The sequence below is a fragment of the Anopheles maculipalpis genome, chromosome X (assembly GCF_943734695.1).
Source record: "Anopheles maculipalpis chromosome X, idAnoMacuDA_375_x, whole genome shotgun sequence".
Taxonomy (NCBI): Eukaryota; Metazoa; Arthropoda; class Insecta; order Diptera; family Culicidae; genus Anopheles; species Anopheles maculipalpis.
The window spans coordinates 5,527,968-5,553,463 of NC_064870.1; the positions used below are offsets into that span (position 1 = coordinate 5,527,968).

Genomic DNA, 25,496 nt, shown 5'->3' on the forward strand with positions numbered 1-25,496 from the left:
TGGATCGTGTGAATTTCTTGGAGGGCTTCGATCGATGGTATGGAACTGTTGAATCATTCAGTGGAATTTTTCAAACGTGTAGTGGAAAAGTTCTAATTACTGCTTCTATAAATCTGTACTGATTACAAAATTCCACAGCTGCGAAGCGAATTTTTCCTAGGTTTCCACTTCCGGTTTTTGTAACTTCCGTGCACCAGAAGCATTGTTGATAAAAGGGAATGACCAAAGCATGTAGAGAAAGCCTTCACGAGACAGTAATTGTACATTCTTGCTTTATACAACACACACACACACACACACACACACACACACACACACACACACACACACACACACACACACACACACACACACACACACACACACACACACACGTACGAAATGATTTCCTCTAGCACGATGATGATTCATCGTGCAACTAGCGGTTTATCTTGTAGCATGGTGCGTAATGTGTTCTACACTACTACAGTTACTTGTGTCTTTTGTTTTTTTTAGGTTCTCGCGCGGCCATCCCCGACACAAGACGCCGCCGCCGCCGCGCATGCTTCTAGTGTAGAGGTTTGAGTTGAGGATGATGGAGCAACAACAGCAGAACAATTTAAGCGACAGCAGCAAACCAGCTCAGCAAACTCCCGTACCATTGCCGCGCCCAAGACAGCATGTGAAGCAGCAAGAACCGGCAGGCGCATCATCGCCAGCGACGGCGTACGTCAATGTAGCCATAGCCGAGCCAATCATTCCACCACCGGTTAGCACCCCCGTACCGGCTCCGAGACAGCGTTCGAAGGTTGTGATATTTGACGACGGGGAGCAGCGTTCGAAAACGGTAGGTAAGTCCACCGAATGTGATGACGAGCGTTACCAGAACGTAGTTATCATACGTCCAGCACCACCAAGCCCAGGTAAACCTGCCAGTGAAGGTGCTAGTAAAAAGCCGGTAAACAAAGATCCTCCACCGAATGAGGCTGCTAGCACCGTCCGGACATTGCCGGAACTACTGCTCACAGATAATCTGCGCGATTTGAAGCTTAATAATGAGCTGCGTGAACCGGAAGAGGAAGTCACTACGGCGGGTGGTGGTGGTAGTGGTACTGGGGAGGGCAAATACAAAACCCTTTCACCGGGAGATCTGTTCAAAACGATCGGTACGGCATCGCGTATGCTAACCGAATCGATCGGTGAGCGGGTTGCGCACAAGACGAAGAAGGTTGCCCACAATGTGCGCAATACTGGCACGAGTCTGGTCGCGTGGAGCCAGGAATCGCGCAAGAGTGCGGCTGGGATGCTGCTGAAAGGTATGAAGCCCGAAAAGTCGTCCGAAGACCAGACGGGACTACCGGCAACGGACCAGCCAAAAGCAGCAGCAAGCAGTCCGAAGTCATCCTCCGGAGCGTCCAGACCACGGTCACTAGCGTCGCCGGATGGTGGTGTGATGGGGAAGATTCGTTTCGATAGTCCACTGATGAACAATGCCTCACACGTGCAGGCTACGTACGATACACCGAAGAAGAGCAACCACGTGCTCCGATCGCCCGAATCGATCTCCAGCTCCCCAGCACAGTCATCGCACGGTGGCAGTGGTAGCGTGCGCGTCAGCAGCAGCAGCCTAGCATCGTCGGAAGGTGGTGGTGCTGCTGCTGCTGGGTCGGAAAATGCACGGGCACGCTTCGAACGGAATGCACCCGCTAGCCAAAGTCTGTACAGCCGTATCGTACCGAAGCGAAATCGGGGCATCAACAATGATGAGTCCGTAAAGCCGCCCTCGCCAGGGCCACTGGCGCGCACCAGCAAAAACAAAAGTGAATCCAATCTGTACGAATCAATATTTTACGTTGGTCCACCGAAACCCACCGATACGACTGATGGACTGTACGGGAAGCTAAACATTATATCCCGGCCAACGATTTCTTCCAGCTCGAGCAGCAGCTTACTGTCGATTGGTGGTGGTGGTGGTGGCTCCGAAGAGGACAACACAACCGTACACGAAAGTATTCGGATACGCGAAAAAACTGCTGCTGCTGTTGCTGACACAGCTCCATCGCGGCACCGTATATTTTCGCGCCGTCTTTCAATCGGTGAGGAACCCCGGCAGCAAAATTTACGTTCAGAATCGTGGAATTTTTACGATGTCAGCACCAACACTGATGGAGGTTCAGGGGTTGTGGGAGATGAAGAGGAGGTACAGGAGGAGGAAGGGGAGGAGGAGGAGATTAGCCTTTCGCACATAAGTACACCGGAACCGGTGTACGAGAATAGTGTCGAACCGTATCGGGCAATGTTGCCAATAGCTGATCAGCTTGCGATGCTGCGTCCGGTACCGATCGGCGAGGACGAAAGCATCCACCGGCTGCGGCACGATTACGACGAGGTTTCGATTGCGGATATTATAGACGAGTTTGATCCGTTGGCTGGTGGTAGCATCAGTGAGCAGCGAACGTGCGGCAATTTGGCACTGATCGAAAATCTGCTTGGCGAGGAATCGTACAGCCGCATGCCGACGAAGCGTGTCTCAATGGCGGATCGTTGCCCGAAACCACCGCAACGGTCCGATTCGTTGTTTGTGTCCGGGACTTCGTCTTCCGCGGGAGTATCAGCAGCAGCAGCAGCAGCAGCACCGGTGCGTGCCGTTCCTGCTAAACCGGCGCGTCGAAAAAGCAGAACGAGTACTGCGGAACAGCCGGTGGTGAGTCAAATTATACATCAAAATCTTAACCTTCCTACCGGCAGTGTGGATAATCTGGTGGAGCTCGAGGAACGATTTATTGAACCTCATCTTGCGTCAGTAGCTACTGCCGGCGATGAGATGCATGAGGGTGGTGGCCCAGTTGATTTGAGCTATCCACGTGAACCACAAACGAGCTGGTACGTGGTTGATGAGGAACAACCGCACGCACAAGGCCAGATTGCTAACAATACCGAGCGGTACCGGAAACGCGTCACTGTTGATCCCGTCAATGAGACTGCCGATGCCGATCCGATTGCGAAAGTTTCAAAAAAACCGTTTCTGGCACAAGACGAAGGTGGAGAGCAATCAATGGCGGCGGTCGACGATCCCAGAACGTCCTATTTGCCCACCTATTTTGAAGCGATCGGTGGCACCGATCCTCTCTTCGAGCGTGGTCTTGCCGGATCTGCTGCTGCTGCGTCCACCAGCAAGTCACCGAGCGTTGCCACCAAGCTGCTAAACGCACTAAAACGGAAGCCTAGCTTCAACAAAGCTAGCACCGGTGAACAATCCTCCTCCAACGTGCTAACGACGCTCGAGATGGTCCCGAAACCGAAGCTAACCGAGCGACTCATCTCACACAAAGGGCACGTGCTGAAGTTTCCCTCCGGCAAGATCGGTGACGTACTGAACGAACTTTCCCCCCGGTCGGTAGTGTTGCGCGAGCGCATTTTCCAAACCTATCTCGATCCACAGCAAACCCTGCCGAAGGAAGCGCTCCACCTTCGGCACATCCTCTCGGTACAGAGCATCCTGCAGCACAAGTTTGCCGGCGAAGGACGGCTCGATCTGCACTGTTTCGAGGTGGTTCTCGGTGTGCCGAAGGGTGTCAGTTCGTCGGCGGCAGGTTTGGCTGGCAGTGGTACATCTGCGCTGGCCGCCGCATCCATGTCCACCAATCCGGAGCTACTGATAACGAGCGGTACGTCGGCAAACGTGAAGCTGGTGCGCCAGTCGTACATGTTCGGTACGCACAAACGGTCCGATCGCAACCTTTGGATGGCTAAAATTCTACAATCGGTCACGGATGTGTTCGGTGGGGAGTGTGATTTGTTGCGCGAGTTTTTACGGGCCGGTTGGTGTTACGCGAAGAAATCGGTTTCGGCGGCATGGTCCGGTGCTTGGTTGCTGCTAGCGAAACGTAAGCTGTATCTGTACAGCTTTCCGGACGATCGGCTGGAAGAGCTCGACCTTCGAAAGGCTCGCTGCATCGGGGTGGTTGAAAATGAGCCGAGCACGATCGGCAATCTGTACGTCGAGTCTGGGCCGAGTCTGTTCATTGACTGTCCACCGTACACGACACTTTACTTCGTGATGGGATCACCACGTGAAACACAAATCTGGCATAAAGTGATCCGTCAGGTGGCACACAAAAATGGACCGACCCTGCACAGTCAGCAGCTAACGCGCGGTGACGTACCCGTGCTAATAGACAAGTGTATCAACTTCATTTACGCGCATGGCTCAATGTCGGAGGGTATCTACCGGAAGTCCGGCTCCCAGTCAGCGGTAGTGCGCATCCTGCAGCTTTTCAACGAGGACGCGTTCAACGTTCAGTTGACGCGCAACGAGTACAATGAGTACGATGTGGCAGGGGCGTTGAAAAAGTTCATCCGCGAACTACCGGGCTCATTTTTCGGTAGTTACGCGGCATCGTTTGTTGCGATCGGTACGCTTAGCGGTGGTGCGCAAGATGGACACCAGTTGAAGCTAGACTCGTACCGGCAGTTGCTGGAGCGGTTGCCCCGTATCGAGTACTGTACGTTGAAAAAGTTGCTCGGCCATCTCGCCTTCATAGCATCGCTCGAGCAGCACAATCGTATGGGTGTGCCGAACCTTGCCATGATCTGGGGCTCGGTGTTGCTTGCGAACGCGAGCCAAAATACGGTGCAGGAGCGTGGCGGTGGGTATCATCAGCAGGATGCGGACGTGGTTGCGGATTTGATCCGCCTGTACAGCAGCCTGTTTCCAGTCGGAGCAGATGAGCTGTATCGGGAGCAACTGATGCTGTCGGTGCTAAAGAAGTATCATGCGGCGGCAGAAAATCTCTCTGACACCGTCAAACATTCGGGTGATTTGAAAGTATGGATTACGATCGATTGCGATAATGCGCCGGAAGAGGAAGGGCTGCGCAGTGGTGCTGCTGGGAAGAAGAATAGTGTTGGAAAGGAGGTAAGTGTAGAGGTTTTTTTTCTCTATAAGAGTTGTTGCCATGTATACTGGGGAGTGTCGTTTATTTGAGAGAATTTAACCGAAAAGCTTTGAATTTTAGGATTAAGGATTTTTGGTGGGTAGATATGTCTTTAGTCCTAACCACGATAGAAGGATGATTTTTGACCAGATTCATTTTGTTTCCTCAACTTAACCTACCCCCTTTTGGGTGAAACAGTGCTTGTAGCGATCCATTATGTGTTCGAAGCCATTGTTAAAATATAGTTTGTAGTTCGTTTAGTTTCAAATAGGCCTCTGTTTCAGCAATTACTTCATTATTAGACCTCAATTTCTTAGATAGAACCTGTAAAGACAGACCAAATCCTTAAAGTATGGAACATGTCGTATTTTCCTCTTTCGTCATGTCGTATTAAATAGACAAAATCTTAAATCAAAATATGTACCAATAATAAATCAAATTTATTTACTTTTTTTAACAGGACAAAGCGCAAGTGAATGTGGACGTAAATCCTACGAAGACTGCCGCCGATATATGCAAGGAGCTGGCATCAAAAACCAAACATCCATGGTACAAGCTTACACTGTACGAGGTGATCGCAAACGATACGCTCGTCCGCCCGATACACTACAGCGAGAAAGTTCTCGAGATTGTCGTTCGGTATGATTTCCCAGACAGCTCTGTCCCCGGGGTGGTGAATGGTGTTTTTTTGTACTGCTGGAATTACTAACACTAACACACTATCTTTCCTCCAAATCACAGGTGGACGTACTGGGACGAGGCGGATCGAAAAAATAACTATCTAACGCTCAAACCGACGACCACGCTTAACGATGTGTACCGAACCATCCAGAAGGCACCGGTCCTGACGCCTACGATGGAGCTAAAGTTTGCCGAACGGAGGACGAAAGCCCTGCGCAACTATCAGCTTCAGCTGATCGGCCGTGGCCTGGTGGTGTTGAAAAAGATGGAAAAGAAGGATAAAGGGTACGAGGAGGTGATGAAGATTGATCTCACCCAAATGACGGCGTACATTGGGTGCGAGCCAAAGCGTGACCGGTCCAGCTTACGGTGGGCAATCACGCTGGTGGATCATAGTTTCAAGAAAAGGTACGCAATTGGTAAGATATTTCAATTTTTCGTTTGTTAACATTGCTCTGTCATTTCTCCCAAATCTCCTCCCCCTCCCTTCCACTTCTCCAAACAGAACTCGGGACTCTCCGTTCATTGGCCATGTGTTTGGAGGGTTCGATTTCGCTAGCCAAATACTGTGGTATTCGAGTATTCTCTACAGTCAGTATAAGGACGACATTTTGCCTAGTGGAGATTTATTTTTTTAAGTGTGTAATCTTTTACAACAAGTGTGTTAGTTCCCCTTGGAAATTAGGGCAATGTAAAGATTTTCTTGTATTGATTATTAAAGAAGGAAGTAAGGTTATATTATCATTGTTTTATATAGGGTTTTAGTTTGTTTTTCCTTCGTACCAATTGTTTATGTCAACAACAATTTAGAGAGTGATACTTGCAAAAGAAAAAGCGAACTGTATCGTTAATTTGTGATCGCAAAAATGTAGCGAAATTGAGCCATATTATGTTACGTTCATTCCAAATTATATACGTGTACAGATGATGCAAACGCCGAGCCTTTCAATCCGCTGAACTGAGGAAGTTGTTTTGTTTTATAAGAGATTCTTACCTTGAATTAGATTCCGTTAACGTTCCGCAATCTGGTTTGCTATATAAAGTAAGAAAAGGCAGGAGCAAGGTTAGATTAAATTTAATGCTTGTGCACGATATAGCCTTTTGGCGGATGCTATGAATAAAATTTTATAAATGTTATCAAATAAATTGATTTTAAAGTTCCACTAAATTGTGAAGCAGTTTGCATTGCTTCTTATTGTCATTTTTATTAATTTTACTTCTAATTTAATAATAACAATTGAGATAATAATTTACATATAAAACCGTAAATTCTGAAGCAAATCAACTACAAAACACCAAAAGAAACTTGTTTCCAAATGCTTGAAAATTATGTCTTGAGAAATTTGTACAAAATCAGCTCAGGAAGAGCTGATTTTACGGCACCGAGTCATAATACTGAAATAAAAATAAAAATAATTTAACTTTGTAGATTTCAAATATGATCAAAATGCCATAATGCCAGGAAACCCGATAGCCCGGGGTTGCCGAATCGATTTTAATTGCTTTTTTCTCCTATAGACCTGTAGACTTGAAATTTGTTTTATGTGAGCAAATTGGAGCTATGCTTATCTGTAAATTTTCTTTTTTTTTCTGTCGTTTCAAGGTATGGTACTTCAAAGATGACATTTTATTTCTCCTAAAATATGAAAACAATGAAACGCTCAGCTATTAGACAATTTTGTCACACTCCTAATGAGTAGTTTTCAGAATTTTTTTACTAGTAAATAAGAAGTTACAGGTATTTTTGTTTCATTAAAAACCGTTACTGAAAGGCCATCAACGTTAGTTATTTTGATTGTGCGTTATTTTTTTAAATTGCGACCTAATTTAATCGAAAACAGAAGAGATAACTTAACTTTCAACAGAATATGGCACAGATAACAAAGTTATAAGCCTTAAAAGTTGCTGGCTGTACCCCGGTAGTCCCGGCTGCCTGGAATATGAAGTTTTTGCTGGTTTCCCGCAATAGGCACAAATAATTCAAATGAAGCGCTTGTGTGCAGACACGCCCTTCGATTGTCGGCTTTGTGCACTGGCCGAATGAGCGTGGCAGTGTGAACCTCACGTAACCGTTCCTATCGATCGACAGTCAGACAGCATCACAGCGATACAAATTTGGAACAATATTTATAAAAGCTTCTGGTTAAAAAAATAAGCGTTCGCATTAAGAAACATTTATTAAGTTAGTAAATTTTGCATAATTTTATCTCAAATTATTAACAAAAACAAAGAGCCCTTTGAATTCTGTCAGTTTTGTTTACATTTCCCTTTGCAGCGCGGATTGACAGTACTCGCTGTCACACTCACACATGATCCAACCCGCTGGTAGAGCGAACCATCCCTTTGACGGCGAATGATAATCTCTAGCAGAAAGACCGACCGAGACGTGGCTAGAGGCAATATATACGGTATCGATGTGATCGCCTACAAACAAGGCAATAAGGGGCCGGAGTAACGAACCGAAGAAACTACTTTTAAAAGCATCACCAACAACCGGTTTAACCGAGCAAGAAAATGGGTCTTTGCAAGTGTCCCAAGCGGCAGGTAACGACGCAATTTTGCTTCGAACATCGGGTGAACGTATGCGAAAACTGTATGGTAGTGAACCACACGAAGGTAAACATTGCAGCACTGTGTATCCTGGCATCGGCATTATCGACTTCTCATATAAATTTGTTTGTTTGTACACTTCCATCTTTTTCCTGCGACAGTGCACCGTACAGTCATACATCCAGTGGTTGAAGGATAGCGATTTCGACACCAACTGCACCCTTTGTGGCAGTCCACGCGACAGTGACGATTGCGTCCGACTCATATGCTACCGTACGTGTTGGCTCACCACGAACCTCCTGTGGATGCATTTTTCCTAACGATGTGTTTTTCTCCTTCTTCCTCGTTCACCTCCCCCAGATGTCTTTCACTGGAAGTGTCTCAATGCCCGCCAGCAAATGCTACCCCCAAATACGGCCCCCGGTGGCCATACCTGTCCGATCTGCAGCGAACCATTGTTTCCGCCCAGCAATCTGGTGTCGCCGGTAGCGGACGTGCTGCGTGTACGACTCGGCCAGGTGAACTGGGGCCGGAATGAGCTTGGCTTACCGTTGGTATACATCAAACACAGCATACTAGTGATGAGAATAACAACTCTTTGCAAGGAATTCATTCACACGCACTCAATCCCTATTGGGATTTTATTATTTTTAAAACTCTTTCGGGGAGTTTGGAGGCGGCCCCTAACTCAAAACCAACCTCAAAACCCTCGCCTGGTACTCCAAAACAGTTTGCATAAGTCTATGTACATTCGAATCCTAAAAGTGTTTTAATACTCTTTTCGATAGGAATCCCTGATGAGTTGTAAAACCACTTTGTGAGGAGTTGATTTAAAGCATTCATTAGAAAAATTACTCACTCACTCTTACTCAGTACGCACAACACTTTTGTAAGGCAGCTATACAAATTGTCTATCAATCTTTGCAGATTATGGATGAGAAGCATCCGGACGCATTATCGAACCCGTCAGTGGAGCTGATGGCAAATCAGCGGCAAATGGCGACGGGATACAGTGACGTGCACGGGATGGCGGTGACCCAAAATCGGGTAATGGGTATTGGTAGCAACAGCACGAACCATGCTTCTTCGTCTAGCAAAGAGCGTCCCGAAACACCCCATTCGGTGCTAAATCTCGATCCATATGTTAATATTGGTAAGAAACCAGCATCCAGAAACACCGCGCCTAACTCACTTATCCATGAACCTTTCTAGCAAACAGCCGTCGAACGACATTGCTCGCCCGTGAACCACCGATTGGTGGATCGGATCGGGACGACAACAAGTACAAGCGGCGCACGCCGAAGGAAATATTTTCCCGCTGGTCCCGCCGGCTTTACGCACCTTCTGCGCGGCCCGTTTGGCGAAAGACGTGGTTTTTGGTTGCGACGGGACTGCTGGGCTTTGTGTGTATCGTGTACGTGATGGCAACGATTAGTCGGGGTGGTGAGGACGAACAGAGTGGTGGTGGTGTTGACCGGGAGCTGGGTGGTTTCATTCCGAATCGGAATCTGCCGCACGCCGAAGAGTGACCATTTCCGGTCGGGTAATGGGGCGGGCATAGCCAGCTATTGCCTGTGGTACTAACCTACTATCCATCAAACATTCTGCTCGCAATTGTGATGATGAGTGTGTGTGTACTCTAGTGGTGTTTGTGTCGCAAATCAGGTATGTGTGTGTATGTGAAGAGGAAAACGAAGAGGAGCAAAAGTTACAGCAAAGGGGAAGGAGGACGGGATGAGCCTATGTAAGGACATATTTTATTTGTTTTTCATTTATAACGTGTAGAGTACGTATTATCATTCGATTAAAGATGAATTATTGCGATATATTATAAGATACCATCTCTTACTTACATTTAGACATATTGTAGGATATTAACCCGTCCGAAAAGCGTCGTCCTTGTTGCGCAATCATTTAATCTGGTTCTTTGCATCGTCGATGTTGGCATGGGGTATATACATCTAAATAGAGTCTGCTGCTTCACGATGTAAAGAAACGATTATGCAACGATTATTACCCCTACTGCCTTGAAAAATGTTTCATTTAAAATGATTCGATGCGCGCTAGTGAAATTGAAGTCACCGTTATGCTATGGCTTTCTCTAACGACAATCGTCTTAAAATCAGTTTCTTGTCCCTTTAAAAAGTTACACCTGCTTCGCTTCAAACCCATCGTAGTATGAACATTCTATCCTACATTTCTACCGGTGGTTTAAAATTTAAATAGACGTAAAAGTCGAAGATAACCGTTCAAATACATGAAATGAAACGCAAGTTTAGTACTACTTTATTTTCATTTATTTATCGTACTTAATAATAAATGAATAAAAATAAAATAGAACTAAACTTGCTTTTCATTTAATTTATATTAAATCCTTCACCTTTGCGCTTACATTATTACATAAACAAAGCGTATCACTTCTACGTTGACACCCTGTACAAAAAGTACCTTTCAACCTTTATACACAATACAGTACAATTAACAACGTCCTTAAGCCATCATGCGATTTGTCTGCAAACCATGTATCTGAAGATCGCCATCAGGGATGTCAAACACTGCTTGTGGTTCATTCAATGGAACAAAATATTGACTTGAAGTTTGTTTTAGTGGTGTTCAATTTTTTTTGATGATTACCAGAGATCATCTTGAGAGATATTTTACATACAATAGCATAAATACTCATGAAGGTCCTGAAGGACTATTGCATGTCAGGTCTTGACGCTCATTTGTGTAAACTCGATCGTTTGACCGATCCGTTAGCTTAGTGGTACGGACCAGAGACTTCGTGGTGCAGAGATACAATCGCACTTGGACTGTTTCACAGTACGCAGAACTGACTATCGATTTACAAGGCAAACTAGCCAGGAATGGTAGGAAAAGATTCCTACGGACTTTAAAGCAAAATAAGAACTACCTGTGCCAAAGTGAAGACCCACTACCTTAGATTTACACTACCTTCGTTTTGTTATTGCTGCTTTATGGACAACAATCAGCGCAGCAATGTGCGCACGCATGCATTATAATTGTCATACACTTTTCCCTAGACAATTAGGGCAACGGAATCAACATGTCTATGCCCCTAAGACAAAAGGTAGCAACGGTGTGTGTGTCTGCTAGAAACAGAAAACACGCACAACCGGAAACGGCATTCGGTTCCAAATTAATGCATCGATGCACATGATGCACAAATCCCATTTCAAACAAATGCACTTGTGGGCGACATAATTCATGTCTGGGCTACACAAAAACGTTGTAAGAAGGTGTCGAGCGACAGTTGATAGCTGACGCTGGCAAGCAAAAGATGTTGTTAGGTGATCAGAAAATGGTTCGTACTGCTAGCTGGTTAACGCTAGTGGGTGTGATTTTATTGGAAGTATCAGTCGGCCGTTGTGTAGAGATCGGATTAGACGAGGACTTAACGATATCGGCTGACGGTATATTGAATGCGCAGCTGATGCCGATTACCTACTTGATGATGGATGGTGCGTGTGTGGTGGACGGCTGTGAGCAGGATAAGGGTGCCGAAAGTCGTACAGAATCGGACCTGACAGAGGAGTTGCCATTGAACGAGCTTGTTAACGATGCAAGCTACAGTAGTGCACTTTCCACACTGGAATTTCATCGGTAATTGTTGAAGTTCGGTAAAAATGTATACTCTCGAGTACAGCTTTGGGTTCTCTTTCGTCTAAGCACCATGATCAATCTGTATCGCTGCAAGGGTTTCCTTGCCAAGCGCATCATCAACGTGTATCCGTCGCAATCGCAGCTATTCAAGCGGATGAGCTCGGCGATGACTAACAGCAGCAGTGCTTCCCCGTTAGTGATGAACGGACCGCAGGATCCTACGGACGGTATGCTGTACGATCCTGGCTCGTCTGGATACAAAGAGTGGCTCACCAAGTAAGTAGTACGACCCTTATAAAATCTTTTTCTACTCCATATATGCCCACCTCCCCTCTTACTCTTGCACACGCAGGACCTCAACACTGGACGACATTTACGAAAACTTCCTCTCCACACGCAAGCTGGTGAATGATACGCTGAATCGCAACCATCTTCATCACGCCACCATACATCGGGTGTCCGAATCGTTTCATCCCACTTCGAACCCACGACTAGCGCAGGAAGAGTACTTCGACGAAGGTATCATCACCGGGTACGCTATGCAGCCGGAGCAAATCGGCACCCTCCAGGGTGGTGCCTCCGCCAGCTACGATCGTTACGGTGGTCAGTACGGTGGAGGTGGTGGCACACACGATCTCCAACTAAGACAGTCCAAGTACCAGCGGGGTCTGCTGCAAGGCGAAGAAGCGGATGGTTACGAAGCGTCTCGTGGCGATTACGGTTACCACCATCACCATCACCACGCAGCACCGGTAGTTGAGTACGAAGAAAAATCGATCGACAAGAGTTTGATCGGTTTGAAGGATCTGTTCGATATAGCGCTAACAACGCTCGCGTACCTATCGTTCGGGATGTTCATACTGCAGGTGATCATGTGCATCACGATGACGAAAAGTGATTCGAGCATGATGATACTGCCGACCACCTCGGAGGTCGAGGTGGAAGAGGAAGAGGGACGCCGATTTGCCCGTGCCCTGCACGTCGAAGGGTCGGGTAGGGCGCGTGAACTGAACCAGTTGGCAATGTATGTGGTCGATTCGATCGATACCATCGCCAAGGGTGGACCGGAACGGCGGCGGGATCTCTGCCTGCAGGCGTGTCTGTGCAAAGCGAACCGATTTTCCCGCACGCTTACCAGCATCCATGGATATTGGATCAGCGTTTGGAGGTAGGTAATGCGTTGGGTTGAACCCATTACGTTTTTACTACTCCCACTAACATCACTAACTTTCCGAACATAACTAACCTTTTTTTGTAGCTTCGGCGTATCCTGGCTAGCACGGTACAAGCAGCGGTCGAGTAACATATCTTCTTTCGCGTTAAAGTGCATGAGTGCGGCTCTGATAGGGCTTGGGAATGGAAAGTGTACCGAACTGTATCCTTGTGGTGGTGGGCAACCAGTCTGAGATGTATTAGATTTTTCATCTTGCTTTAGATCTCAAGAGTGCGATGTACTAAAATCGATTTTAAAATAAACTACAATCCTGTTCGCAAGTTGTCCTCCCTAGAGTTATACCAAGTAGATCAACATGAAGATGATGTTACAATTTTAAGAATAGGCCTACTAAGCGATGTCTCCCATGCATCTTTTAGCTCTCATCGGAGCCCTCACCCTTCGCCTTATGGGGACCCGTTCTGATGAAGCAGTGTGAAAGAGATTGGAAATGTTCTTTGTACACGCGGCGGGGCCAGGCACGCTGATACACTCAAAAACACGAAGGATAAGAATCGGTACCGACTAGAATCGTGCCGAAAAGGGAGATCCTTGATTTACGATGGGGTATTACAGCACAAAATCGCTCGCTCGCCCTCCCACATCCACTGGCAGCGAACGACTCGGCTCGGCTGAACAAAAAGGGACATGATCGCTCCTTAGTATAAACATCAATTAAGGCTGCATCGTTTGTGCTTGTTCCCACCAAATTTTCACACGCCGCGCCGCCACCCACTCCCCACACGATTTACCCGTATTCCTTTTTTTGTTTGTTGGCATCCCAATCAAAACGGTCTCGCACACCACCACCAACTCCGCGTAATCAATCTGCTCACTGTGACAGAATCCATTTTTCTTGCTCGCTTTTTTTGTGGTTGTTGGTTGGGTTCCTGGTTGGTTGAATATGAGATTCATGGTTGCGTGCTTACCTAAATTGGATAAATCAAAATACATTTGCTGCCGCTCCCGCAGTTCCATCCCTCTCCCCTGATGAACGCAAGGGTGTGTATCGAAAGGCTCTCTTTATCTTCAGTTATGCAGTTTTACCTTGGCAAGGAATTTATGAACCATGAGTCGACCAATTTTAGTGTTACCCGTGTGTTCTGCTCTTCGGCCTTGCGCGAGCGTTACTGGAGCATGGTGTCTTCATGTGAGATGCTGTTGGAGGAGCTTGTCCGGAGGGATGAGCCTGATGACGGGGGAAGCATTTTGCTATCACAACTGTTAAATACTCATAATGTAACGGACAAGGGAGAGGGCATCCGGAGACTTGTGCACTCAAACCAGGAAGAGCATCTGAGTTAGGGTAGTGATTTTTTTTTATGTAATAGTTACTCTGAAGGTTTAGGAATACTTTGTTGAAGAAGATCCTGGTATGGGATGGATTTTTTTCGTCCTTTAAACGAGCCATCCTTATGGCACGCTCATCGGGGTGCTCAGAAAACCACAACTTCTCCCAAGTTTGATGGGGTGTAAGACTAACTGGTTGTACCTCCCGTGGATTTCTCAGTCACGGTCAGTAAATGGGTGCTAACTCGCACATCAGTTTTCCCACCACCAACAACAAAGGGGGAAAACAACTTAAGGCGAACCTTCACTTACCCGCCCTCGACCGCGGGTGTGTGTTGCGTGTTCTTAGCAGGGGTGGGCGGGCGAGAAGTGTAGCGGGAGAGCACGTTTTGTCCGGCGGACGAAATCTCACACCTGGAAAGCACTAAAAGCACCGGCTTGTCTGGACCTCCCCTCCATTTTGTGTGTGCTGAACTCACCCCATCCTCTATGTATAGCGTGCGCCGCTACTAGCCCGCAGATAAAGGGTCTCTCTTCCCGTGCCAAAGGTGGTCCATATTTCATCGAGCGCGGTATTTTCAATGATGGGGTGGTGGTGATGGGTTGGACCGACCGAACGATTTTCTTTCGCGGTGGGAATGGAAAGGATGGATGATGATGAATGAACCATGCCACGATTGGTCTTCCCTTCTGGTGGGCTGCTGCTGCTGTTCCCGTCGTGGCGAAAGAGATCACTGGCTGAGCGTTTGGTTAGTTTTGTTTGCTTTACTTCTTTTTTTTTTTTGAGGTGGTGTTCGGGGACAATCCATCTCGTTTTCGCGCTTCGATCATCCGGTTCGGTCTACCTGTTTCTGTGCTGCTTATTTCTTAAGATGGTACTTTTATTTCCTTATTTCGCACCTTCGGTGTTGTGTGTACCGAGGTTCAGGTTAAGCGTGGACATCATTCCGTTCACGGTTCAGTGACGAGCAGCAGTTGCCGAGAAGTAATTATGCGATAATGTCATCCTTGTTGGCGCGTTGGGTAAGGAGGTGATGCACGTTTTATGAGCTCTCCTTTGTTTGGTTGTTTGGATCATTATGCAAAGTGTGTTAACGGATTAGTGTTGTTGGCTTGGTGTTCAAGTGATTAGTTGCCGACTGTTCAGTGATCAGCGAGAGAGGAGGATCTAGTGTTTTGCTGGCCAGCAAAGAGTGCTTTGGAAGGTGCTAGGTGCTAGGAAGGGTGAAGTTTGGCGAAGTGAAGATATAATAATTGTCGTCACTCAAACACAATCTGTTACGGTGCTCAATCAATCAAAACTGCGTGTGTGTGCCCCAGTGCAGAATATTGTGAAAAACAGTGCAATGAATAGTGATTCCATTAAAGCATCAATGCCATCGTCTGACTCCTCCGATCGTGATGAAGAGTCTGAATCGCCAAAAAACTCACCAACCAGAAGAGAGTTCCAGCAGTTGAGAAAGAAAAATGTTGGCTGGTCCTTGGCACCGGACACGACCGACTTCTCAAACGGCTGTTGCATTACAATGTCCACCGAACCACATCAAAAACCACTTCCCAGCTTCTACATCGAACGGCTGCTCGGTTTCGGCGGTACCGAACATCCTGCGTCAACCAATACCGATTTAAAGGACCCTCTCGTAGAAACCCTACTGAACGTGTCCAAGCTGAGCGGGTGCGAAAAACGTACCACCTCGAACGGTGGCACACCGGCAAGCCTCTGCTCAACACCACCATCCGGAAGCGCTGTCTCGATCGTCAGTGAGCGGGAATCGTGCGGTGGTGCGTCCTCCTCCCTGGCATCACCCCTGCCGGAGGCTCGCATGGATGATGCCGGATCGCCGCCATACAATCGGCCGTGTCCCACCATCGCTTCAATCGTCTACAATCAAACAACAGCCCAACCACAATCAATAGGGCCGGGCGAAGGACCGCGTAAGGTGAACGCCGTGTACATAGCGTGGCCGGAAGGTAGAACGCTGGAGGTGAACCTGAATCGCTTTCAGCGGAAGTTGCTGTCGTCCTCCCACGGCGCACAGGATCTCGTCGCAGCGTACGGAAAATGGCCGCCGGAACTGGGGACGACACCGTCGTCGGCCCATCTGATTCAGGAGCGTCCGTCGCATAAAGCGAACCTCACCAAGCTTAATATCAGTGGCAGCGATCCGTACTTTCATTTGCAAGGTAAGCAATATTTGTACTTAAATGTGATGTATCATTGTGTGTTGTAAAGGTAGATCGTGGTGGTCATAAAAGTCAGGAATTGGGAAGTAAATCTCTACTGTGCAAGTCCTTCCACGAAACGGCTATGAAGGAACCATAAAATGGCACCTTGAAATCGTTAAGACCTTTGGGGACTCTTAGCACTAGTGCGCTATTGAAGTATATGTGCGCAAATTATACTAAACCTTGAATACATTTCGTGTCTATCTGGTGGTATGGAATGGTTGGAAATACTAACATATTTATTTCATGGCAGTAATATGTCAATACCTTTGTGTAACCGTTACTTTGTACATCATCATGTACGAACCACGCTAACGACTGGAACACGATTTTCGTTAGTATCCCGTCCCGTGTGTACGAAAAACCCCGACGAGTGTCTGAGTTAACGCAATTTTACACGAAAAGTGTAATGACGGGGTGATAACAAGGTAAAAACTTCTTTTTCACGACTTGCACACAAGAATACTTCAGTGCGCGCTTGATCAGAACGTTTGATGGGTCGGTAAAAGGAGCATTTTTACGTTGTTTGGTTCGTCCAGTCAATAGTATCAGTTTGGTAGAGAAACCACTTACTGGAACGTTGGAGACATAAAGGCTTTGGTGAACTCTTGCCTGTTCTACAATGCTCTAGACATTCAATAAAAACCATCCTTGATTCTGACTCTGGTCAAATCTAGCGGATCCGACGTGCTGGGGATCCATTAATTGAGTAGTTATACCAGCAGCGCAGAGAGGAGCGGGATAAAGGACGAATTAACAAATAATTGGAGAGAAGAACGCTCGGAGGCACTGCTATTGTAGCACGCTCTTATTCTAGCTATTTTATCTGGAAGTTTGTGTAAATCGTATTCATTTGAGCATCCGAATTAAAACATTTAAGCGCAAATGAAAAAAATGAAGGATATAAGATATAACGAAGTAGACCGACCAGGTATAAAGCTATGTCATGAGATGTCCGACATGCGTTAAAACAAGCAGAAAAGTAGAAGGTATGTTGGTACATAGTGATTGTTACTATTGGGAACAAAACCGGATACAAGCATCCGCAGTTGGTTCCTTGCTTCGTTGTCAGATCTACTTAGATCAGACGCGTATGCTTTTTGGATAGGATGGGCTTTTTCCTAGGTCGAAAAGAACTAGTTCCTACCAGTGGATCCGTCTACCTTCTTCCGAATTTCAGGACTATTCCAAGCATCGCTCAGGTTGGAATATTAACCTGTATCCGGCGACAATTTCTCATAATTCGTGCGACGGAGCTGGGAAACACTATTCCAGTGCGGGACCGACAACCGTAGGGAGGGCAAAGGCGAAACTTTTCCCGAATCTGAAAAAGATCCTCCCAAAGACTTACAGCGGTGGTTTGTCCACCATATTTGAACCAGTATGGTTGGTGCAGTATGCAAATAATTTATGTATATTAACGATTGATTGTTTGATCTTGTTCGTTATCACTGTCTTCCCACACTATCACTTGTTAGCGGCCCGACAACGAAAAGCCACTGGATTCTATTTACATAATTAATGCGTGTTTTGTGTTTCTCACATACACGCATCATGGCCTTTTGGCAAGATAATATTACTTTAGCAGCTCGATATATCCGCCCGGGCTGGGGTACCATACCCACCGCACCAAGCAATTAGGAAGTACACACCGGTACACACGGTGTTGTTCAATGGTGTGATGCGTCCATTACCAACAACAAAAAGTAACAAGCAATACACGAAATGTGATAAAAATCAGGAACAATCATCCCAACAGCTGGGGGCCGCACAATACGTGGTCCTATTTGCTTACCTCTTTAGCGTCTTATACGTCCTCTGTTCAATCGTGTTCTAATCGATGGTACATGAGCCCCTGAATAAGACGTCGCCGCTCAAACGATACACACACGCACACAAAAGCCACACCGGACAAACAGTGTTGTAGCCTTTTGAGAATCTCTTCTTCTGAAAATTAATTTTCGTTTATTGATCGTCAATAAACACGCTGTTTAGGGCGTCTCAGTTCACCAGGGACGCGTAAACGCGGAAAATGGAGGAGGTAACTCACTCATACGAGACGGCGATAAGTAAACGGCAAACAACGGAGTTTTCAACACTGTTTAATGATGGTGTTACCTTGCCTGTCGTAACGGTGTGAACCGTCGTCAGTTCTGTCCTCTTCTTCTGCCAGATTATTAGTAGCCATTAGTGATGGCTGGTCATACGACTCTTTTTACGGATCGTTCCGGAGTCGGGTTCGTTCCTCAGGAGTTTCGAGGATTGAGTTCGACCCGTAAGTGCAACGAGTTCGGATCGTCCAGCAGGTGAAGAAAGCACATGGTCATCCCGAAGCCATGGCACCGAGAAATCGGCCACAACCAACGACTCGAACTCTCATATGCTGCACCTGCTGGTCGAGCAGAACCAGAATCCGTGGGTGTCCGGATCGACTCGGACCTGCGACCCGAACTCCTATATGCTTTGCTGTGCACCTACAAGTCGACCAGGACTCTTCGAACTCACGGGTCGACCCGCACCTACAGGACGACCCAAGCTCGTTGAAACTGGGAATACGACCCAAACCGCTCCGAATCTCCTACGGATGGTTCCGACTCGGGTCGACCAGCCCATCACTAGTAGCCATAGTTAGAGGCTTGTTAGCTTGTTTCTTTTTACCTTTCATCCAACACATCCTCTCCCTTGTGGAAGTGAAAGCATTATAGGAGACATATGATGATCAATGGTACCATACGAGCCACCAAGGATCTCTTTCTCTTCGTTGTCGTTTACCAACTGTTTCCCGCGGCTCATTGAGCAGTGTGTGGAATTTTATAAGGTGTTAATTACGGTGCTTTTCCCTATACACAGCCCGGAGTAATGGTAGGGGTTCCTGCATTGGTTGTTTGCATTCGGGCCCCGTTGAACCTCTGCATCATCTATCTGCCGTGTATAGGGGCGCTCTGGTCACAGCCCCCGTACTCTGCCAGTCAGCTCTATTCGCCCAGAATTATTGTCACGGTGTGTCATCTCTTCCACTGTCTTTCGCTGGAATGTCGTAAGTGGTAAAAATCACACCAGCATCCTTCTGTGTTTGCCGGGTTGAGGGATGTTAACTTGATTACCTATCTTCATTTTAGGCCAGCTCAACGCACAAGCAGCTCTAAGGTTGTTGAACAATTTAGGAAGCAAAAAGCAAACGATGTTTGAACGTGAAATAGTTCCGTACGGTTCAATGGGGAGCGTGTAAACAGATAATTGTTGATCAAACACGTCTGGCAAGGTGCTCTTTAATACTTGACGGCAGAAGAATGAGTGACGGAAACCTTTCCCCTAACCGGTTAATGCTGCATTAGAGCGAGCATAGAAAGCGTCACAGTTTACAGGATCTTGGGTAGCAATTGTGATTTAAACAGCTAATTGACGATGTAGGGAGATATATATATATAAGCCTTTTTTTCAGATTTGACGCTATTAATTGTGAGAAAAGGCGAACCAATGCCACTCGGACTGGTTTCCCCGTAACAAGGATAGACTACTCAACTACGTGGTATCAAGAGCTTCCTTAATGCTTCTTCGTCTTTTTGACCTAACGATCTTCCAGGGCGGTTACTAAACTTGTTGATACCACGTAGTTTGGATAGTCAGTCCTCGGTCCGGATAGTATTTGAGCCTCGGTGTTAAGACCGGAACCGTTGTCGCATTTTCGCGCTATTCTTTGTGGCGACTTTTCCTGTGTCCTTCATTGAATTGGTTAATAGGATCTAATCTGTATATCATTTTTTTCAACAAAAGGCAACATAGGTTAGCCATCAACCCAAAAAAAAAAAATGATCGTTTTTAAATCTTATGAGGGAAAAAAGAGGTTTACACTCCACTTCAGCTTCAGCAACAGACAAGCTTCAAATCAATACGGTGTTTGTAAGCTCATCGCTTGAATGTTTAGTATTGGATCTTGAAATTTGGGAACCAACTTATATAGCAGCCATGAGTCAGTCAACTCACAACAATACAAACCCACCCTTATTCAAGTTTCAAACGATATTCCAGCTATTGTCTTACTTAAGAGACATCTCCACTTTCGAACCACTTGATCAAGCTCTCTCTGCTGAACCTGCAGTGTGGTATACTGTCTGGAAATCATCTCGGATATCGTCTGGTCACTAGAATGATCTGAAACACATTACATTTAACAAACGTAGTGTAAATGCTTTATGCACGACAGGAAGAGTACTCTAAAATGTTGCGCATGATGCCCTATTTATAATCCACGGTTTTCTCTATCACAGGATAAGGATTCGGTTTTCTTGAAAGACCGCTGGCATCTAAAATTGAGATGTTTTCAAGCCATAGCATCGGGTAAACGGTCTAGAAGTGGTTGACCATTTCCAGCATCTCTGCTTGCGAGCAAAGTTGGATTTAACTAAGTACAACAGACGATAAATAGTTGAAGAATTGCTTTGAAATCTTTAAAAGCCATACACGTAGGGCTGCGGAAGTTTACCATAAACGATCCTACCGTCTGGTTAATTCATAGTGTAACATACAGTACAAGTCTACGCATCGAACCCATGATTAATAAACAAATCTTTGCGCTTTATTATATTGCAGCTTCATCAATGGTGAAGCGGTACCGAAAGCAGAACCGCGAACGAAAACCGCGCCAGGCATACAGTGCCATGCAGCTCGAACGTCTCGAGGACGAGTTCCAGCGCAACATCTATCTGAACGTAAACAAACGCTTCGAATTGGCCCAATGTCTCGGGTTGACGGAAACTCAGATTAAAACCTGGTTTCAAAACCGGCGTACCAAGTTTAAAAAGCAACAAGACTCGCGGAACAAGCGTGAACAACGTCAACAGGCCCAGCTGATCGCCCAGTGGTTGTTCCAGCCACAACACTTGGGTAGCATCCCGTTTGATGGCCAGTTTCAGCCGGTACATCGTCTACCCGCCACACTCCCTGTCCATCGATCATCACTGTCCCTTGCTCAAAGCGCACTTCACTCTACACTAATGGCGTCATCCTATGGCCACAATCTACTACCACCACCGCCAGCAGCAGCAGCAGCACCGTTGACGACTCAGCAGCAGCAGCAGCAGCAACGTGCCTTGGAGAAAGATCCTCGTATTACCGCACACCCGTTGTACACCGGATCGACTGTATTCCCCACCTCGGTACGCTATCCGACGTGCGGCCTGGTACCGTTGGTAACATCCGGCAAGCAGGAACCAAGCGAATGCGCGGCTAGCTGTTCGCCAGAAACGACGAAGACGCCGGATGAGAAGGTCCACACGCATTGCTAGTTTTAACTACTGTATGCATGGCGCGTCTGCTGTGTTGCCTCGAACCGAACCGAGTGTGTGTGCAATGTTGGAGTTGAAAATGTTGAGCTTTGTTGCAAGCGCTCAACAGCAGTAAGGAAATAAAAGCAACACACACATTCCGTATTCATTTCTATACAAAGTATCAACAACGAATGTGTTTATTCCTATGTTAGTAATGTTGCTCACTGAAAGAATTGATTCTGGTTGTAACTGAATACGACAGGATCTGTGCATCGAACCACATCCGGGGCCCATCTCCCGGTACGCAGGACTTTCCTGCCCGATTGTAAAATCCATCAATGAAAGCGAAGGTACGGTTCGAGGTTATGTTGAGCCAAGGAATGAAACTAAGACGAGAAGGCATCAAACCAATAAGTATGGACATCGAAAAGACTCGGATATATAGTACGCACGCACAAATTCGTAGTTTTATTGAAACATATAATATATAAGCTGCTTTTCACTGAGGTTGTTGTGATTCATGCATTTTCGTTTGGATATATTTTTCGAACTTGGCTTTGGCTCGCTTCAGTCTACCGGTACGCCGGCGGAAGGTGTCAAATGGGGTGGAGTCTATCTCCCAAACGCATAGATTACGCTTACCCGTTACGAATACGGTGCGTTCAGCTAGTCTAATGAAGGAGATTTGCTCTTCCTTGCAGTCATTCAATGTGCGGACGAATACTTTGTCGGTCATACTGCCTAACACCTGACCGAACATACCTTTCAGGCGTCCAGCCTTTACGACAACCTTTGCGTCGGGAAGAATATCGATGTTGGGGTTCATTGGCGCCTTGGGCATTATTTTACACGACGTGATCTTGACAATTTTTATGGAACCGTTGGGTAGCAAGACACGCGTGTGGTTTTCATAACTCTTGCCCACCAATACGCCGCACCAACGTCGTCGAAAGCGAACAAACATGCCAATTTTGTAGTTTTCCGGTGTTAAATTCTCCATTTTCCCTGTTAAAAACGCAAAAGGGATGTGTTAATGCGATAGAACATAAGTTTTTCTTTCCGTATAATACCTACAATAAAGAAAAATGACTCGATGGCTCCTGTATCAGATTTGCAGTACGCACTCTTGCACTTTGCGCTTTTAGTTGCTTCGTGTTGTACAAATGCTTTCCCTGATCTTCGAATCTGTCAACAGTTATTTTGACAGATGCTTTTATGTGCACGAGTTGCGCTCTCGGCTTCAACTGTTATTGTTACATAATGGCTACAAATGCAGCCAAGTACTTTTGATTGCTCAACGGAAACTCAGATTAAAACCTGGTTTCAAAACCGGCGTACCAAGTTGAAAAAGCAGCAAGACTCGCGGAACAAGCGCGAACAACGTCAACAGGCCCAGTTGATTGCAAGTGGTTGTTCCAGCCACAACACTTGGGTAGCATCCCGTTTGATGGCCAGTTTCAGCCGGTGCATCGTCTACCCGCCACACTCCCTGTCCATCGATCATCACTGTCCCTTGCTCAAAGCGCACTTCACTCTACACTAATGGCGTCATCCTATGGCCACAATCTACTACCACCACCGCCAGCAGCAGCAGCAGCACCGTTGACGACTCAGCAGCGGCAGCAGCAACGTGCCTTGGAGAAAGATCCTCGTATTACCGCACACCCGTTGTACACCGGATCGACTGTATTCCCCACCTCGGTACGCTATCCGACGTGCGGCCTGGTACCGTTGGTAACATCCGGCAAGCAGGAACCAAGCGAATGCGCGGCTAGCTGTTCGCCAGAAACGACGAAGGCGCCGGATGAGAAGGTCCACACGCATTGCTAGTTTTAACTACTGTATGCATGGCGCATCCGCTGTGTTGCCTCGAACCGAACCGAGTGTGTGTGCAATGTTGGAGTTGAAAATGTTGAGCTTTGTTGCAAGCGCTCAACAGCAGAAGGAAATAAAAGCAACACACACATTCCGTATTCATTTCTATACAAAGCATCAAAAACGAATGTGTTTATTCCTATGTTAGTAATGTTGCTCACTGAAAGAACTGATTCTGGTTGTAAGTGAATACGACATGACCTGTGCATCGAACCACATCCGGGGCCCATCTCCCGGTACGCAGGACTTTCCTGCCCGATTGTAAAATCCATCAATGAAAGCGAAGGTACGCTTCGAGGTTATGTTGAGCCAAGGAATGAAACTAAGACGAGAAGGCATCAAACCAATAAGTATGGACATCGAAAAGACTCGGATATATAGTACGCACGCACAAATTCGTAGTTTTATTGAAACATATAATATATAAGCTGCTTTTCACTGAGGTTGTTGAGATTCATGCATTTTCGTTTGGATATATTTTTCGAACTTGGCTTTGGCTCGCTTCAGTCTACCGGTACGCCGGCGGAAGGTGTCAAATGGGGTGGAGTCTATCTCCCAAACGCATAGATTACGCTTACCCGTTACGAATACGGTGCGTTCAACTAGTTTAATGTAGGTGATTTTCTTTTGCTTGCAGCCATCCAATGTGCGGACGAATACTTTGTCGGTCATACTGCCTAACACCTCACCGAACATACCTTTCAGGCGTCCAGCCTTTACGACAACCTTCGCGTCGGGAAGAATATCGACGTTGGGGTTCATTGGCGCCTTGGGCATTATTTTACACGACGTGATCTTGACAATTTTTATGCAACCGTTGGGTAGCAAGAGACGCGTGTGGTTTTCATAACTCTTGCCCACCAGTACGCCGCACCAACGTCGTCGAAAGCGAACAAACATGCCAATTTTGTAGTTTTCCGGTGTTAAATTCTCCATTTTCCCTGTTAAAAACGCAAAAGGGATGTGTTAATGCGATAGAACATAAGTTTTTCTTTCCGTATAATACCTACAATAAAGAAAAATGACTCGATGGCTCCTGTATCAGATTTGCAGTACGCACTCTTGCACTTTGCGCTTTTAGTTGCTTCGTGTTGTACAAATGCTTTCCCTGATCTTCGAATCTGTCAACAGTTATTTTGACAGATGCTTTTATGTGCACGAGTTGCGCTCTCGGCTTCAACTGTTATTGTTACATAATGGCTACAAATGCAGCCAAGTACTTTTGATTGCTCAACGGAAACTCAGATTAAAACCTGGTTTCAAAACCGGCGTACCAAGTTGAAAAAGCAGCAAGACTCGCGGAACAAGCGCGAACAACGTCAACAGGCCCAGTTGATTGCAAGTGGTTGTTCCAGCCACAACACTTGGGTAGCATCCCGTTTGATGGCCAGTTTCAGCCGGTGCATCGTCTACCCGCCACACTCCCTGTCCATCGATCATCACTGTCCCTTGCTCAAAGCGCACTTCACTCTACACTAATGGCGTCATCCTATGGCCACAATCTACTACCACCACCGCCAGCAGCAGCAGCAGCACCGTTGACGACTCAGCAGCAGCAGCAGCAACGTGCCTTGGAGAAAGATCCCTGTATTACCGCACACCCGTTGTACACCGGATCGACTGTATTCCCCACCTCGGTACGCTATCCGACGTGCGGCCTGGTACCGTTGGTAACATCCGGCAAGCAGGAACCAAGCGAATGCGCGGCTAGCTGTTCTCCAGAAACGACGAAGGCGCCGGATGAGAAGGTCCACACGCATTGCTAGTTTTAACTACTGTATGCATGGCGCGTCCGCTGTGTTGCCTCGAACCGAACCGAGTGTGTGTGCAATGTTGGAGTTGAAAATGTTGAGC

General features: G+C 46.7%; 6 protein-coding genes across 6 annotated transcripts; all 6 read left to right on the forward strand.

The window, feature by feature from the left end:
• Window positions 1-571: 571 nt before the first annotated feature.
• LOC126563382 (uncharacterized) lies at window positions 572-6,254 on the forward strand. Its single transcript, XM_050220058.1, has 4 exons — window positions 572-4,897; window positions 5,377-5,555; window positions 5,658-6,005; window positions 6,103-6,254. The coding sequence occupies exons 1-4, from the start codon at window positions 572-574 to the stop codon at window positions 6,233-6,235; spliced, it is 4,986 nt and encodes a 1,661-aa protein (XP_050076015.1). The 3' UTR covers window positions 6,236-6,254.
• Window positions 6,255-8,111: 1,857 nt separating this feature from the next.
• LOC126559312 (zinc finger protein-like 1 homolog) lies at window positions 8,112-9,693 on the forward strand. Its single transcript, XM_050215451.1, has 5 exons — window positions 8,112-8,213; window positions 8,309-8,420; window positions 8,508-8,701; window positions 9,075-9,300; window positions 9,360-9,693. The coding sequence occupies exons 1-5, from the start codon at window positions 8,112-8,114 to the stop codon at window positions 9,674-9,676; spliced, it is 951 nt and encodes a 316-aa protein (XP_050071408.1). The 3' UTR covers window positions 9,677-9,693.
• A 1,755-nt stretch (window positions 9,694-11,448) lies between these two features.
• On the forward strand, window positions 11,449-13,177 carry LOC126562806 (uncharacterized). The gene is made up of 4 exons (XM_050219392.1): window positions 11,449-11,771; window positions 11,838-12,047; window positions 12,124-12,939; window positions 13,030-13,177. The coding sequence occupies exons 1-4, from the start codon at window positions 11,449-11,451 to the stop codon at window positions 13,175-13,177; spliced, it is 1,497 nt and encodes a 498-aa protein (XP_050075349.1).
• Window positions 13,178-15,620: 2,443 nt separating this feature from the next.
• LOC126562815 (homeobox protein GHOX-7-like) lies at window positions 15,621-21,785 on the forward strand. The gene is made up of 2 exons (XM_050219405.1): window positions 15,621-16,458; window positions 21,091-21,785. Exons 1-2 carry the CDS (start codon window positions 15,621-15,623, stop codon window positions 21,783-21,785), a joined length of 1,533 nt encoding a protein of 510 aa, XP_050075362.1.
• A 1,252-nt stretch (window positions 21,786-23,037) lies between these two features.
• LOC126562826 (ventral anterior homeobox 2-like) lies at window positions 23,038-23,597 on the forward strand. The gene is given in 2 exon segments (XM_050219417.1): window positions 23,038-23,170; window positions 23,173-23,597. Coding segments are annotated over 2 exon segments (558 nt in total).
• Window positions 23,598-24,848: 1,251 nt separating this feature from the next.
• Window positions 24,849-25,408, forward strand: LOC126562836 (ventral anterior homeobox 2-like). Its single transcript, XM_050219428.1, is given in 2 exon segments — window positions 24,849-24,981; window positions 24,984-25,408. Coding segments are annotated over 2 exon segments (558 nt in total).
• Window positions 25,409-25,496: the final 88 nt, after the last annotated feature.